This window comes from Centruroides sculpturatus, unplaced genomic scaffold, assembly GCF_000671375.1.
Source record: "Centruroides sculpturatus isolate CEXI.00-Female unplaced genomic scaffold, Cexi_2.0 scaffold416, whole genome shotgun sequence".
NCBI classification, from domain to species: Eukaryota; Metazoa; Arthropoda; class Arachnida; order Scorpiones; family Buthidae; genus Centruroides; species Centruroides sculpturatus.
The window spans coordinates 401,480-415,345 of NW_019384756.1; the positions used below are offsets into that span (position 1 = coordinate 401,480).

Consider the following 13,866-nt stretch of genomic DNA (forward strand, 5'->3'; position numbering starts at 1 on the left):
AGGAAGCAATATTCTGATTATTTTTCTCTTCACAACAGTGTATAAGGTGGAAAACAAAGATTTTTTTTTAGGTAATCATTTATATTCAGTTTCATTCATTAGAATATTTCAACAAATCAGTAGTTTATAATAAAATCAAATTAATGTGAATATATAATATATGTATGCAAAATTTTTAAAATTTTTAATTTTTAAATAAATACAAAAAAAAATTATAGTTATATTTTATTATTTTTTGTTTTAGATTCCTCAAAAAGGTGATTGTCCTCCAACATGCTGCAATTTTCCAGTTGCAGTTGCAAGAGATAGTATGTTTGTTTTCTCTGGCCAGAGTGGTGCTAAAATAACAAACAGTCTTTTTCAGTTCAACTTTAAAGATAAAACGTAAATATCTTTAATAAATAAATAAATACGAATTATTTATTATTCATTTTCATTTTTATAAATACTGTATATTATAAAGTTAGATAAATGACTTCAGTTATATACAAACTATGCTAAGCCATAAAAATAAAAAATTATAAATATATATATAATTTACTTAGATATTGACTTTTTTATACTATAGACTTCTGATTATCTAGGATCACATTAACTGTTGTCACTAAATCACTTTGACTTATCTGCTTTGCAGGCTGTTGACCAGGAAGAGGGAAAGGGTTATGTACTTCTGTAGTGTGTTCAGTTTATTATGAGTAACTATGCGAAGTAGTTGTATCTGTTTCTCTTTGTGTTTCTTTTAAAAACCAGTTCATTTTACTGCATACATGATTTAAACAGTACCAGGTTAACTGGAATGATATTTTTCCTATCCATTCTGGATAATCAAGAGTCTAAAGTAATTTTATTAGTAATAATTGTAAGCAGACCATTATTATAGATAAATCAATCTCTTTATAAGTTATATGAAATAATGATTAATCATGACTAGCATAATACAGATAAAAAGTCTATACATCAATAAATTACACATAAAAAAGTATACTTTTTAAAATTTACTAAGAAATTGAAATTTATTTTTCTGTTGTTCTCATTAACTTTTATATTGATTAATATCCTTCATATTGATAACTAAATATAAAAGATATATTGCTTAATCTTTAAGTTATAATTCTCAAAAAAAATATGAAATTAGTGAAATTGTTTATATAAAAGACAAAAGCAAACCATTGTAGTATATTTCTTGTGTTAATTAAAAAGACAGTAAAANTATATTAATTATTTATTACATATACTTTTTGGTATTTTCACGTTCTTAACACAAATCTGATGTTTTTACAATCCATCGTATTCTTCATTTTATAATGACCAGGTTAAAATACAATATGACTGTCTGCTCTGAATAGTGAACACCTGTAAATAGTAGACAAACTTCTCAATCCTGACAGTGTCCACTATTCAGAGGTTACACCAGGCATGGCCAACATAATGACCCGTCTAATGAATTTATGTGGCCCGTAATCAATCTTTCAATATTAGGTATTGAAGTTCGAATAGCTCAATGAAAAATTCTGATGTCTTAAAAAAGGTCAACAACTCACTGTGTGTTTAGAGTTAATCCTCCATTACAAATCTTGTAAGTACAGCATAGAGTGTTGATAAAGCATGATAATGTGAAAAACGTATCTGTAATCTCTATCTACAATTCAGTCTCTACAGGATGACACCACAATGAGATCTCACACCACCTCAATCTTCGTAGGGCAGCCTCTGGTTTGGCCCATGAAAAAAGTTTTCTTTCCAATTCAACCCGGGGCAAAAACTGTTGGCCACCCCTGGGTTACACTGACATAATATATTAATTTTATCACAGTTTTATGGCTATGTATAATACATATATTCCAATTATTTTTGATTTATAGCATTAATCTTATTGACAGATCAAAAGACTTTGATGATGTAGTTCTTTACACACACAACTTATTTTGATATATTGTCTAATAATAGTTTTAATTAAGATATAAATATGATTCTCTGGAAAAGTATTATCAATAACATGCATCGATAGATCATTAAAGAGTTCTTCGATTGATAATCGGTTGAAAACTTGAGTTTCAATAACTTGATAACTCTTAGGAAGAATACTTCTTTTGTTTCCTAATAATTCTTTTATAACTTTTTTAGTTTGTTTACAAATCTTTAAAACATCTAAAGAAGGATATAATTTATGAGTCTTCTTTATAGAGTAGTTATTTAGAATGCAATTTTTGCCACGAACAGAAGAGCAACAGTCGGGGCATACAATTAAATCGCACAAATCCTTCACTAAAGCATCTATACATATTCTATCGACATATTCGCATGAACTTTGTATATTTTGTAAATATGGCCTGTTTATTTTCCTATTCGGATAATCAATATCCAATTTTCTATACTCTGAAAAGATAACAGGGTCGAGTATATATACACTTTCGTCATTTATTGAAGTTTCTGTTCTTTCTAAAACTATAGTTTTAAGAGCAGTAGTGTGATCTGATAGATGCTTCAACTCCTCTTGTATATAAGAAGCAAATGCTTTTTTGAATTCAAGTGCAGAAAGAATACCATATGAGTTAATACACTTGTAAATTCTATGAAGACACACATGTAAATGATTGAGACTAAATTTGTATGTTAATAAATACCTCATTTCTTTCGTAGCGATTAAATTATCAAAGATACGTTCGAGCGAAACTATGAAAGAAATGAACCCAACTATGGGTACTTTTTTATTTGTATCACGGATTAATTTTCTTTTTGAATTCCTTAAATCCAGTAAATATGCTATCACTTTCGACAAAAATGGCTTCCAGATGTGTTTATTAGACATTTGTAAAGGTGATTTTAAGTGTTGACTAAGAATATTTTTAGAATTACAAATATCAATTAAGCCTTCTATCAGATAGATGAAATCTGTAGTTGAAACCACTTCTCTAAATTCTTCATGGAGCACATCCTCCTCTAAAGATAAAAGCATGTCTGCTACGGAAGAACTCAATGCTTGAACAGCCAACTCGCAATTTTTATAATAAAAATGTTTGTAGTTTTTGATTAACTTTNTATCAATTTTTTTCTTATGTTCTCTGATTGATTTTTCTTATTAAGAAATTTTATTTTGTAATTAGTTATGATATGACAATAAGAAGTTATTATGATGAAACAATAGAGTTGTTTAGACTTTCTATGGTTGTTTTTTCACGTAAAATCTGTAAAAAACACTTTATAAAAACAATGTTTCACAGACTCTTTAGGTGTATTCAAACACTTGAAATTTTAAATTTAAAGCCATTTTCTTTATTTAGGTCCGGCAATGTTTAATCTTATATATAGCCTATATATATATAAATATATAGATAGGCTATATATACACATAATATAAATTTAAATTTAGAAATCTCTCCTGTTGAAAGTCATACAATGAAAAATTTTTGAACTTTAATTAAGTAAAAGGTTAGTGCTTGTTCTGAAATCACCATTAGTTATTGATATCCAGATACTTTTATTGATTATTTATATAAAGTTCTTTCTAATAATGAGTTTGTTTACAATAAAACTATTTGTCTAAAAAAATCTAATTAATTAAAAATATGTAATTAAATTCATTTGTTTGTTTACTAGTCAATTTATGTAGCAATTGCAGTTTTAACAGCAATATACAATTTTAACCTGTGATCAAATGTAGTAGCACACCTACTAGTTTTTTGTGGGCATGTTTTACCAAATTAACTTTGCTTGAAATTAGCTGTGCTTTCATGATATTCTCATGTACATGTTATCCATCTTAAAAATTCTTGTCAGAAAAAATTTTACTGCTTCTCACATAATCTCAAAAAATTGCTGCTTTATACTTGCAATTTCATACAATTTTTCTTTATTGTCATGCAATCACATGCCTAAGGCAGTGATTTTATGCTTAGATGTCATTTGTAGAGACCTGATGTTATCAAAAATGACATTGTGGAAGTCTGTCATGAGTGCTTCAAGAATTAGGCATGATATCATGGATATTTGTCAGCTATGCATGATATAACAACATGGCAATCTTCAAATCACTATTACCTTGAACAAAAGTGTTCAAGGTAATAGTGATTTGAAGATTGCCATGTAAGATATTCTGGGCAACTATGATCTTCAACAATTTAAATACAGTAGAGCGTCGATTTTCCGAATCAATTGGGGACTGGGGTTGTTCGTATAACTGATATTTCAGATAACCGATTTATGTACGAAAAAATAGTTTAACNGGATAATCAATATCCAATTTTCTATACTCTGAAAAGATAACAGGGTCGAGTATATATACACTTTCGTCATTTATTGAAGTTTCTGTTCTTTCTAAAACTATAGTTTTAAGAGCAGTAGTGTGATCTGATAGATGCTTCAACTCCTCTTGTATATAAGAAGCAAATGCTTTTTTGAATTCAAGTGCAGAAAGAATACCATATGAGTTAATACACTTGTAAATTCTATGAAGACACACATGTAAATGATTGAGACTAAATTTGTATGTTAATAAATACCTCATTTCTTTTGTAGCGATTAAATTATCAAAGATACGTTCGAGCGAAACTATGAAAGAAATGAACCCAACTATGGGTACTTTTTTATTTGTATCACGGATTAATTTTCTTTTTGAATTCCTTAAATCCAGTAAATATGCTATCACTTTCGACAAAAATGGCTTCCAGATGTGTTTATTAGAAATTTGTAAAGGTGATTTTAAGTGTTGACTAAGAATATTTTTAGAATTACAAATATCAATTAAGCCTTCTATCAGATAGATGAAATCTGTAGTTGAAACCACTTCTCTAAATTCTTCATGGAGCACATCCTCCTCTAAAGATAAAAGCATGTCTGCTACAGAAGAACTCAATGCTTGAACAGCCAACTCACAATTTTTATAATAAAAATGTTTGTAGTTTTTGATTAACTTTTTAGACAATAAAATCTGTAATTTTTCAATTAACTCCCATTTGATTTCTTTGCCTTCATAATCAATTAATATTCTACTTTCTGCAAAAACATTTCTTAATAGTTTTAACAAATGACAAGAATCAAAAAAGATGCACACATCTTGTTTACTTGTTGGATGAGGAAACCAAGGTAACATACTATTAATACTAAGTTTTGCTCCTAAGCTTTCAGCTAAATTAAAATTTACTTTCAGACAATTGCAAGTGATTCCAACAATATTAACTTCTATGTTATGCATTAAAATTAAACACAAGTTTATTAAGTTGCATTTTTCCTCAATAGTTAATCTATCGATAAAGAAGTATGCTATTGGAATTTTCCAATCTACATTAATTCCTACAATTACAAAAATAATCACTTCTTTTGCTTCAGTACAATCTCCCGTTTCAATATTTTCACCCAAATCTACATGTCCTACAAATTGATTGTGATCCCAATCCACTTTCTTCTTTATTTGTATTTCATCAAACATTAATACGGCATAAATATTTTGATTGATATTTTTTGTTTTTGCTGCAATGGAATCCAAGATTTCTTTGGAAAATCCTGGCTTACCTGATGTAGAAGCAAACCATGATCTTATGGTTGAAAGTTGTGGCAAACAATATAAATTTCTTAAATATTCATAGCTATTTGGTGAATAATAATATACACTTTGAAGAAATCTTTTCACTTCACTGTAAGAATCCAAATTTTTTTCATGTTGTATACAGTTCAATATTTCTACAGTTGAATCTGAGAAGCTCTCAGAAAGTATGGAATATACTTTATAACGCAATAAATTCTTTTCTTTAAGTTCCAACAACAAAGCTGATAGAGTCCTGACAGTTTTTCCTTCCTGTTTTGTTCTTTTCCTTTGATTATTGAATGAATTTCTTTCCTTAACCTGTTTTCTCCTTTTATACGAATTCATATTTTGGCAATACTGATGTTCCGACAATCTTATGTTATCATTTTGGATGTAAAATTTCGAAATTTCATTATCATTTCTGGAATTATCTTCTAACACACTTCTCCTACATGATAATAATGTTGTTTGCTTTTCAACTATCTATGAAATGTGACACCACTACCTTTGACGAATGTATTTGAGCAATTAAATGCTGCACAGGATACTACCATTACGTTTATATACATTAATATCTGTAAAACATTTCAAGCGAAACGTTAAGCATCTGTCACGCTGCTCGCCCTGGGTTACACTGTATTTTTAATTAAGTTTATAGGCAAATATGTAGTAATAAAAATAACCAACATACATGGAAATAAGTGTTTCTCAGATTGCAAAATACTTGATGAATTAATAAGTTTTTTAAAAATACTATGCATGATGTTAAAGATGCTTCCCAGCCATACTAAGCTCTTTATTTAGTCATATCAGAGAATATTGTGTTGTCATTGAATTATAATACAAATAGAGATTATGAAGAATGGTAATCAGTTTATATTAATTAATATAAAAGGCAACTATTAAATAGAACAAAAAGTGATAAAATATCTAAGACTCACATAAAGATAAACATAGAATTATCAGTAAAAAAAAAAAAGATGATTGACAAAAAACAATACACTTACAGATTCTATTTGTAAATTAAATTTATTTCGGCTATTGTAAACAAAAATAATTCCATCTTTACGCATTAGGTATCCTGACATGAATACAGTATCATCTGAAAGAAACAAACTTTTTCTAATCTGTTTCTGTAATAATTAATAATTTAAAAATAAAATGAATGCATTCATTGTAAAATTTTCTATTAATTAGTTTGAAAAATATTGTTTGTTTAGAAAAGTAAAAATTGAGATATTTTTATGTTCTTATAATGTATTAGCTATTACCTGTGACTTTGCCCGCGGGGGTTTTGCAAGCAAACCTCATTTATATTCAGTATTTCAACAACCATAGTAATTGCTATATAACACCTACCGCTGAGAATCAAATGAACTGTTTTCAATTTGATCAATTTTCTGGAATGTTTACAATCATTCTATAATCGAACCAATATGCAATAACAAATTCGAATTTAAAATGGTTCAAACATTTGGTTAAAAAATCGGAATACATAAAAATATTTATAACAATGTCTGAAATGTTATCAATTTAATACACCTAAGTACTCAATGAAGACTAAATGTAGTTGAAAACAAAAAATCACATCTAAAAAGTACAGTAGAAGCCATTCTTCCAGTTAAGCCTTAATGCTCTCCCTCTCCCCCCTGCAGGGAATTTCGAAAAATCCCTCTTAGAGTACATCATGAAAACGTGCACTAACTATGTACCAAATTTCACCTCTTTAGGTTTAGCGGTTTGCTCTGGGCAATGATGAATCAGTGACTCAGTCAGTCAGGACAAGTAATTTTATATATTAATATTTAGATTGACATTCAGTGATTAACGTTTTGTAAAATTTACTGGTATATTTATGATTTTAATTTATTTACATTTATTTAAAATATATATAAAATAATGAATTTCCTTAATTTAGGAAAAGATATGCTGAGCAATAGAATTGTTCTTCTTATGATGGATGTTTATAGATTAGCTGTTCAAGTAAGTTACGGAATAATCCAATAAAATTGAGTCATTTTATACATATTAATGCAGATATATATTTTTTATTTTAGTTTCATATGAAGAGATTGGAACAACTCTGTGTTCAATATCTTGAAGCTGCAATTAATCATAGAAATGTATTAGTGGCTCTGCAGAATGCATCTGGATTAAAACTTGATTTTATAAAAGTAAATGATATTTTAAAATAAATATTTTTTTAAAAATCTAATACTATGTTAACTCTGCTAAAATGTGATGAAAAATAATTTAAAAAATCTAATAATTGTATCAAATCACTTAAAAATTCTTGACATTGATTTATGTCTACAAATATAAATGAAAACAAAAAAAATTAATATTAGTTACTGAATTTATTTCATAAATTATCTCAATATATTTATATACTGTATAAAACATTGTATGTAAATGGAGGTAAAAAAACTGTCCTACTTAACTCCATAAATCAGATTTTCATTTCTTGTGAATATCATCACTTATTTTGTAATACAGTACATCTTTCTTTATTTGATTATTTAATTAACATTCATTACTTATTAGTTAAATCTTAATTATTATATTTATAACATGATTATTTTAAAAGAAAGGTGGATGATATAATGTCTTAAACTGATTTTATGAGATTTTTTTTTATATTTAAGCATTTAAACATTATTACAGTGATTAAGAGAGTTTAATAGTTTATTTGTTGCTGCTCGATCACAATGGCTTAGAGGGAAAATACTTCATTCACGAGAAAGACAAAGAGATGTAAGATTTTTTTCATATGGAAAAGTAATGTGTATTTTGCACATCTATTATGATTATTTTACATTCAAGAAATATATTTTTAAATATTTAGAAAATGTCCATTTATTATTTATTTACTATAATTTCCTGCATATAACCCATAGCAGTCTATACTTTACAGGGATAAATTTTTATTGATGAAAAGTTTATCTTTATTTAATTTTCACAAATTTGCATCATCATTTATTTACTTTCTTAATACATGAGCAATGAAATTAATATTCTTACAAATTACATCAATAATTAAATAATAGTATGCTTAAATCCAAGAAAGAAATTAAACAATTTTAAAGTAGCATAATGAAAGTTTAAAATTCAGAATTATAAAATACAGTCATTCCATGATTTATTTATTTTTTTGACTTATGCAATTTAACATGGTATATTAAAATTATTTTTAGGTTTAAACAGTTGGTTGAACTCACTGATAATAAGATATAGTAATTAAATGTTAAATGTAGTAGTGTAATAGGCAATAAATATACACTATATAATAATAACTTGTAAGTTTATTTGTGTCTGACAACAACTCAGGTTTGCACCATTAGAGCTCAAAAATCAAAAACAGAATTAACTTTCTGCAGAGATATTTAGTCTAGAATTATTATTATAACTTCAAATTTATAATAAAAGTTAAAGTGAATTAATAAGAAATTAAATGAATAAAAAATTAACAATAAAAATAGTTTTATCTTTTATTTGATTAATTCCATACAAAGATTGAAATACTCCCTCAGAATATTTTTGATTTCTTTTGAACATGGTTATCTTTTTATTGTTTTTGTAAATCTTTGTTAATAAATACCATATTTAAATAAGATGCACTTGTTGACAGTAACAGGTGGCTTTGGATGTCATGTGCTGTGGTGAATGGGTCCCAATGGACCATTTGGTGAATCTGCCAGTCTGTGCACTTTATTGTGCACTGGTGCAATCCACTCTCCAGCATGTTTGTAGATGTTCTTGCATCCATCCTGTCACATATTGCTGAATGGTACTCACCTTGTGCCCAACATGTGTGACAACTGTGTGCATTGACAAACCAAGGTTGCACAGCACCAAGATATGGTCTCATTTTCCAGGCATTAACTGGTGGTACTCAGCTTGCTGTCATCTCTGATGCATTTTCTGCACTTCTTTGAAAGTTCAGCTGCTGTAAACTGTCACTGATAGCATTTACGACTCAAGCCAGCTGCTGGTGTTTATAGCTTGAAACAGGGAACCTGTTGCATATGCAATCTTAATCATTTGCATATCTCTGTCATTTTTACCAGTCCTGCAACCTGCATATGGCTAAATGCATTCCTTCATAGTGTTACATAGTTTCACTTTTGAGGAGTGTAAAGCCTTTTAAAACAGATATAGAAAAATCTGCACAAAGTGAAGAAAATAGTTTACCTCTTGTATTTGCCACAGAGTCTCTGGTTTTTCATATAAATAAATAATTATTTAATCTATCAGAGTCACTAACAAAGTTTCCAACTTTTGCATTGAAAAGTCATCTCCCAATACAACATTGGAGATATGTCTAGAAAGTTCACAAATTTTTAAAATTACACACCAACCAAGAATTGGATTCAAACGCAGCTTGCACAGCATCTACCAGCACGTTCTTATTACTATCTGCTGAAATCAGTTTGTTCTATCTTCATTTGTTGTTATGTTACATTCATTTGTGTAAACATGTGTTGATTGCATTTTGCAATTTTCTTTCTGTGAGTGCAATTGAGTGAAGAGTACTGGGACAGGCTAGGTTTGATAAAAATTTTATGAAAAACATTATCACTGGATATGAGACATGGGTCTATGGTTATAACATGGAAACAAAGTGTCAGTCATCACAGTGGGTGGGAAAATCTTTATCACAACCCAAAAAGATGTGATAAGTTTGGTCAAATGTGGAGGTCTTGCTCACTGTTTTGTTTCATTCTGATGGTGTCATTCAACAGGAATTTTCTTCTAGAAGTGAAGACATTAAATAAGGAATACCATCTTGTGGTGATGAAACGTCTTTGTGAAGAAAAGACCAACTGCTTGGAGAAAACAGCATCATGACGATGCTCTTGTTTATACAACACTGCTGATAACAGAGTTTTTTGACAAGAACTTGATGCCACTTGTTCTCCAAACTCCAAATTCACCAGACTAAACCTCAGTATGCTTCTTTTTTTTTCCCCCAAATTAAAAATTAAAAATTTTTCTGCTCTCAAATGTTGCCATTTTGAATCCATTGATGCCTTAAGGAAAATTCACTAGCAGACTTTTGCATCATCTCCAAGAAAGCATTTCAGATAGCATTCTTTTCATGGCAGATATGTTGAATTTGGTACATCAACTCAGGAGGGGACTACTTCAAAGGCTGACTAGCTTCTAGGTAAATGCAAACAATTTCTATTTGCAAAGTTCACAAATTTTCTGTACAGATCTTGCATTCATAATTTTTTAAATAAAATAGTACCACATGTTCATTCTCACAAGACATAAATTTTTTAAACTGTTTTGACTTATAAAGGCACTCTGGTAAAGCTCTGTTCTCTCATGTTTCAGCCGCTGTTTAACCCTGGATGTTAGAGAATGTCTTCCAGATCAAAGATATTCCACATATATTATATTTAAATAATTTAGAAACATTTCTTACAGCAATGAAAAATTTCAACTTTTCCAGACATGGCAAAAATTTACAAAATAATTTATGTAACTAATGTCTCATATATGGGTTTTTTAATTTGTTTGTACAGTACATATATTCAGAAATCTCTCAAAACAATAATTATACTGTGTCAGGAAGTAAATAAATAAAAACAAAAATAACTTTATGATTGTTAACAGTAACTTAGCAAAATTCTAATACCTATCAATACCAAACTACTTATTTCAGCAAGCCAAAACTTTTAACTGAGAAATAAGAAATGTTTTCAACCTGATTCATGACAACTTCAGCTTACATCTTAAATTTGAATATTTTACAATTTTTAACAAATTGAGCATTATTTAAAATTGTTATTTATTTTAGTTATGTTTGATTATTAAAAATAATATGAAATAAAGCTCAGCTTTATTTTACATTATTCTAAAACATTTGTTAACTTGTTATTTTTTATTTTATTTTTACATTACCTAAATTTTTAATATGTAACAGAAAAACATGGTTTTGCTATCTAGTGAAACAATTTCTGCTAGCTATCAAAAGTTAAAAATTTTTGATTCTTTTTTGTAACAAAAAATAAATTTTTGTTTTTCTTAAGAAGTCATGTCTATATTTTTGCATGAGATTAACTATAAATTAAAAACTAAAACATAGGAAATATAAATAAAAGATCTCATAGAAAATAGAAATTAATATTTCCATGATTATTGCTTTTCACAGAATAAATATTTTATGAGATATTTGCTATCTNCTTCAGATGTTAATTTAGTATCAAAAACGTAAAATATTTGAGTAGCCCAAGACATAGACAAAGATTGAAGCGCCACAGCACTGGCGAAAATTTAAATTTGCCGACTGGAATGCTTTCGGATGATTGACTTTCGGAAAATCGACACTCTACTGTATTTTGCAGCTTTATTTCATGCCCAAAAATTACAGAAAAATCATTTGCTCATTGTCATGAACAATGTCCCTTGCAATGTCCTCAAATGCAGAACAATATCTCAATAAAGTAAACACATATGGCATTGAAATTTTTCATGTGTAGAGAAGACATATTACAGGATTTTTCAAAATTATCAAATTTGAGAAACAGCAATTATTTGCAGTGTAAATATCTGAAAAATCAGTGGGGAATTGCTGCCTTATGCATGTACATTTGTTAAAAAATAAGTGCATATGATAATGGGTTAATATCAAAATAATGTTAAGTATATCAATAACTTTTAAATATCGGAATTCTACGAAAACATGCTAATGAATTAGTTAATGGTTATGTGAACCATGGGGGTGTAGAGCGGTGAGCTCGTCCCTTCTTATCGGTTTCTTTGTCAGGGGATGGCCTATGTTGTAAACGAGTGGGAGGGTTAGCGAGGTTGTGATAAGGTGTCGGCTATACTCAAGGATGACACATATTTAATAAACAACAAAAATTATACAAAGCAAGTACAAAAGCAAATACATACAATAGATGGAAATAGTTAAAAAAAATCTCTAGGTTGCAACAATGATTACTTCACTCTTACCAATAGACCATCTAAGTTCTGGATCTTTATTGGTCCCAAAATTCTTTAAGTTAAATTAACCTTAATCTAGCTTATAACCGAGAGAGAGAGTTTATTTTCTCAAAGTAATTACCTCTTATGCTGTGGCGGATTAAGTTCTGAGCAGTCTTCCTTAAGGAGAGTGGAGCAGGGGTCCAAATCATTACCGGCCTGGAGGCTTCCCTACGGTGATCACCCTGAGGCGCAGGTGTGACCCCTTTTTATACCCGTTCTGGGAGGAAAACTACCAGGGAAAGTTCTGATGCAATCCTGTCTAAGTTCAATTTGCGTCTGGGTGTTGTTTATGTTAATTGTCAGAAATCAAACGTTTCGACAAATTTATTACCTCTTTCTATCTGGTATGATTCCATAAAATTGATAACAGCTGTCAAACAACCTGAATTAATTGCTGGATGTGGTTAAGGTCAGGGTATATAATGCAACCTTAGTAATAATCGTTCATTTGGTGGGTCATCTGATTGGTTTTATCAACATTAAAATCGGACAAAATAGAAAGTGTGTGGGTTTGTTCGGTTCGGACTCCCCTTGTCAGTGACCATTTTGTTACCCTCTACCAAGTAACAAGTTCAGGTTTTTGGTAATTGGCTAGTTATTTGTAGATCGTAACAAAGGTGGAAATGAACAATCCCCAGTCATGAGGGGAGAACCTTTCCTGTCATCTGTGACATATTTGAAAGTGAAAAGGGTCACTTCTTGAAATGATGCAGAAAATTGAAGGGTTGAAAGGTCTCCTTTCAACCTCCCACAAAGGGGGGGAAACAGAGGAAGAAGGGAAATAATGATTGAAAAAATTGAAGCTTTAAAATTCACAAAAGGGCTTAAATTCTCACAGTTATATCAAAGAAATGAAAGAATAAGAATTATGAGTATTATGCAGTACAGTGGGTGATCGGTTAACGAACAGATCGGATAACGAACACTTTCGCAAAAGATTTTTATGTTCGGACAACGAACACATGATCGGATAACGAACACCTCACGGAACAAACACAAGAAGAAGCGATGTAAAATAGTGAATACCGATTGGTCTTCCTATGTCTTCAGGAAACAATTCGAAACTTTTCGGAGTGTGGGAAACGTCGACATCGACGCTCAAGCCGGTATATACCGATCATATAGTATTCTTCCGAACTTTGAAACTCTCCCTTGTAATTCCAGCCTTTTATTTTTCTGACAAAATAATTCTTTTATGTATTCGCGAGACTGTCGGGTAGGCACTCGTTAAGTTTTGCGTCTGTTTTTCTTTTCGAAAGGTGAGAGTATAATAGCAAAGGTAGAGAGTGGGCAGAAGATACCTAATGTTGCTGGGCAGTATGGCGTGAACAGGTCTACAGTAGGCC

General features: G+C 29.5%; 2 protein-coding genes across 2 annotated transcripts in view; one reads left to right on the plus strand and one right to left on the minus strand.

Moving 5' to 3' along the window:
- Nucleotides 1-13,866, plus strand: part of LOC111628715 (leucine-zipper-like transcriptional regulator 1) — a 75,620-nt gene that overhangs the window by 39,712 nt on the left and 22,042 nt on the right. The window contains exons 15-18 of the mRNA XM_023372551.1: nt 245-308; nt 7,440-7,504; nt 7,579-7,695; nt 8,198-8,275. Coding sequence (XP_023228319.1) covers nt 245-308; nt 7,440-7,504; nt 7,579-7,695; nt 8,198-8,275 — 324 coding nt within the window. The remainder of the gene's footprint in view (nt 1-244; nt 309-7,439; nt 7,505-7,578; nt 7,696-8,197; nt 8,276-13,866) is intronic.
- On the minus strand, nt 1,835-4,857 carry LOC111628716. Its single transcript, XM_023372552.1, has 2 exons — nt 4,242-4,857; nt 1,835-2,366 (listed from the first exon to the last, which is right to left on the minus strand). The coding sequence occupies exons 1-2, from the start codon at nt 4,829-4,831 to the stop codon at nt 1,871-1,873; spliced, it is 1,086 nt and encodes a 361-aa protein (XP_023228320.1). The 5' UTR covers nt 4,832-4,857; the 3' UTR covers nt 1,835-1,870.

Excerpts from the sequence above, each read along its gene's own strand:
- LOC111628716 (XM_023372552.1), bottom strand. The coding sequence starts at position 4,831 with ATGCTTTTATCTTTAGAGGAGGATGTGCTCCATGAAGAATTTAGAGAA. Across the intron at positions 2,367-4,241 it reads ATCTTTTCAGAGTATAGAAA|ATTGGATATTGATTATCCGA; the intron begins ATTGGATATTGA and ends AGAGTATAGAAA.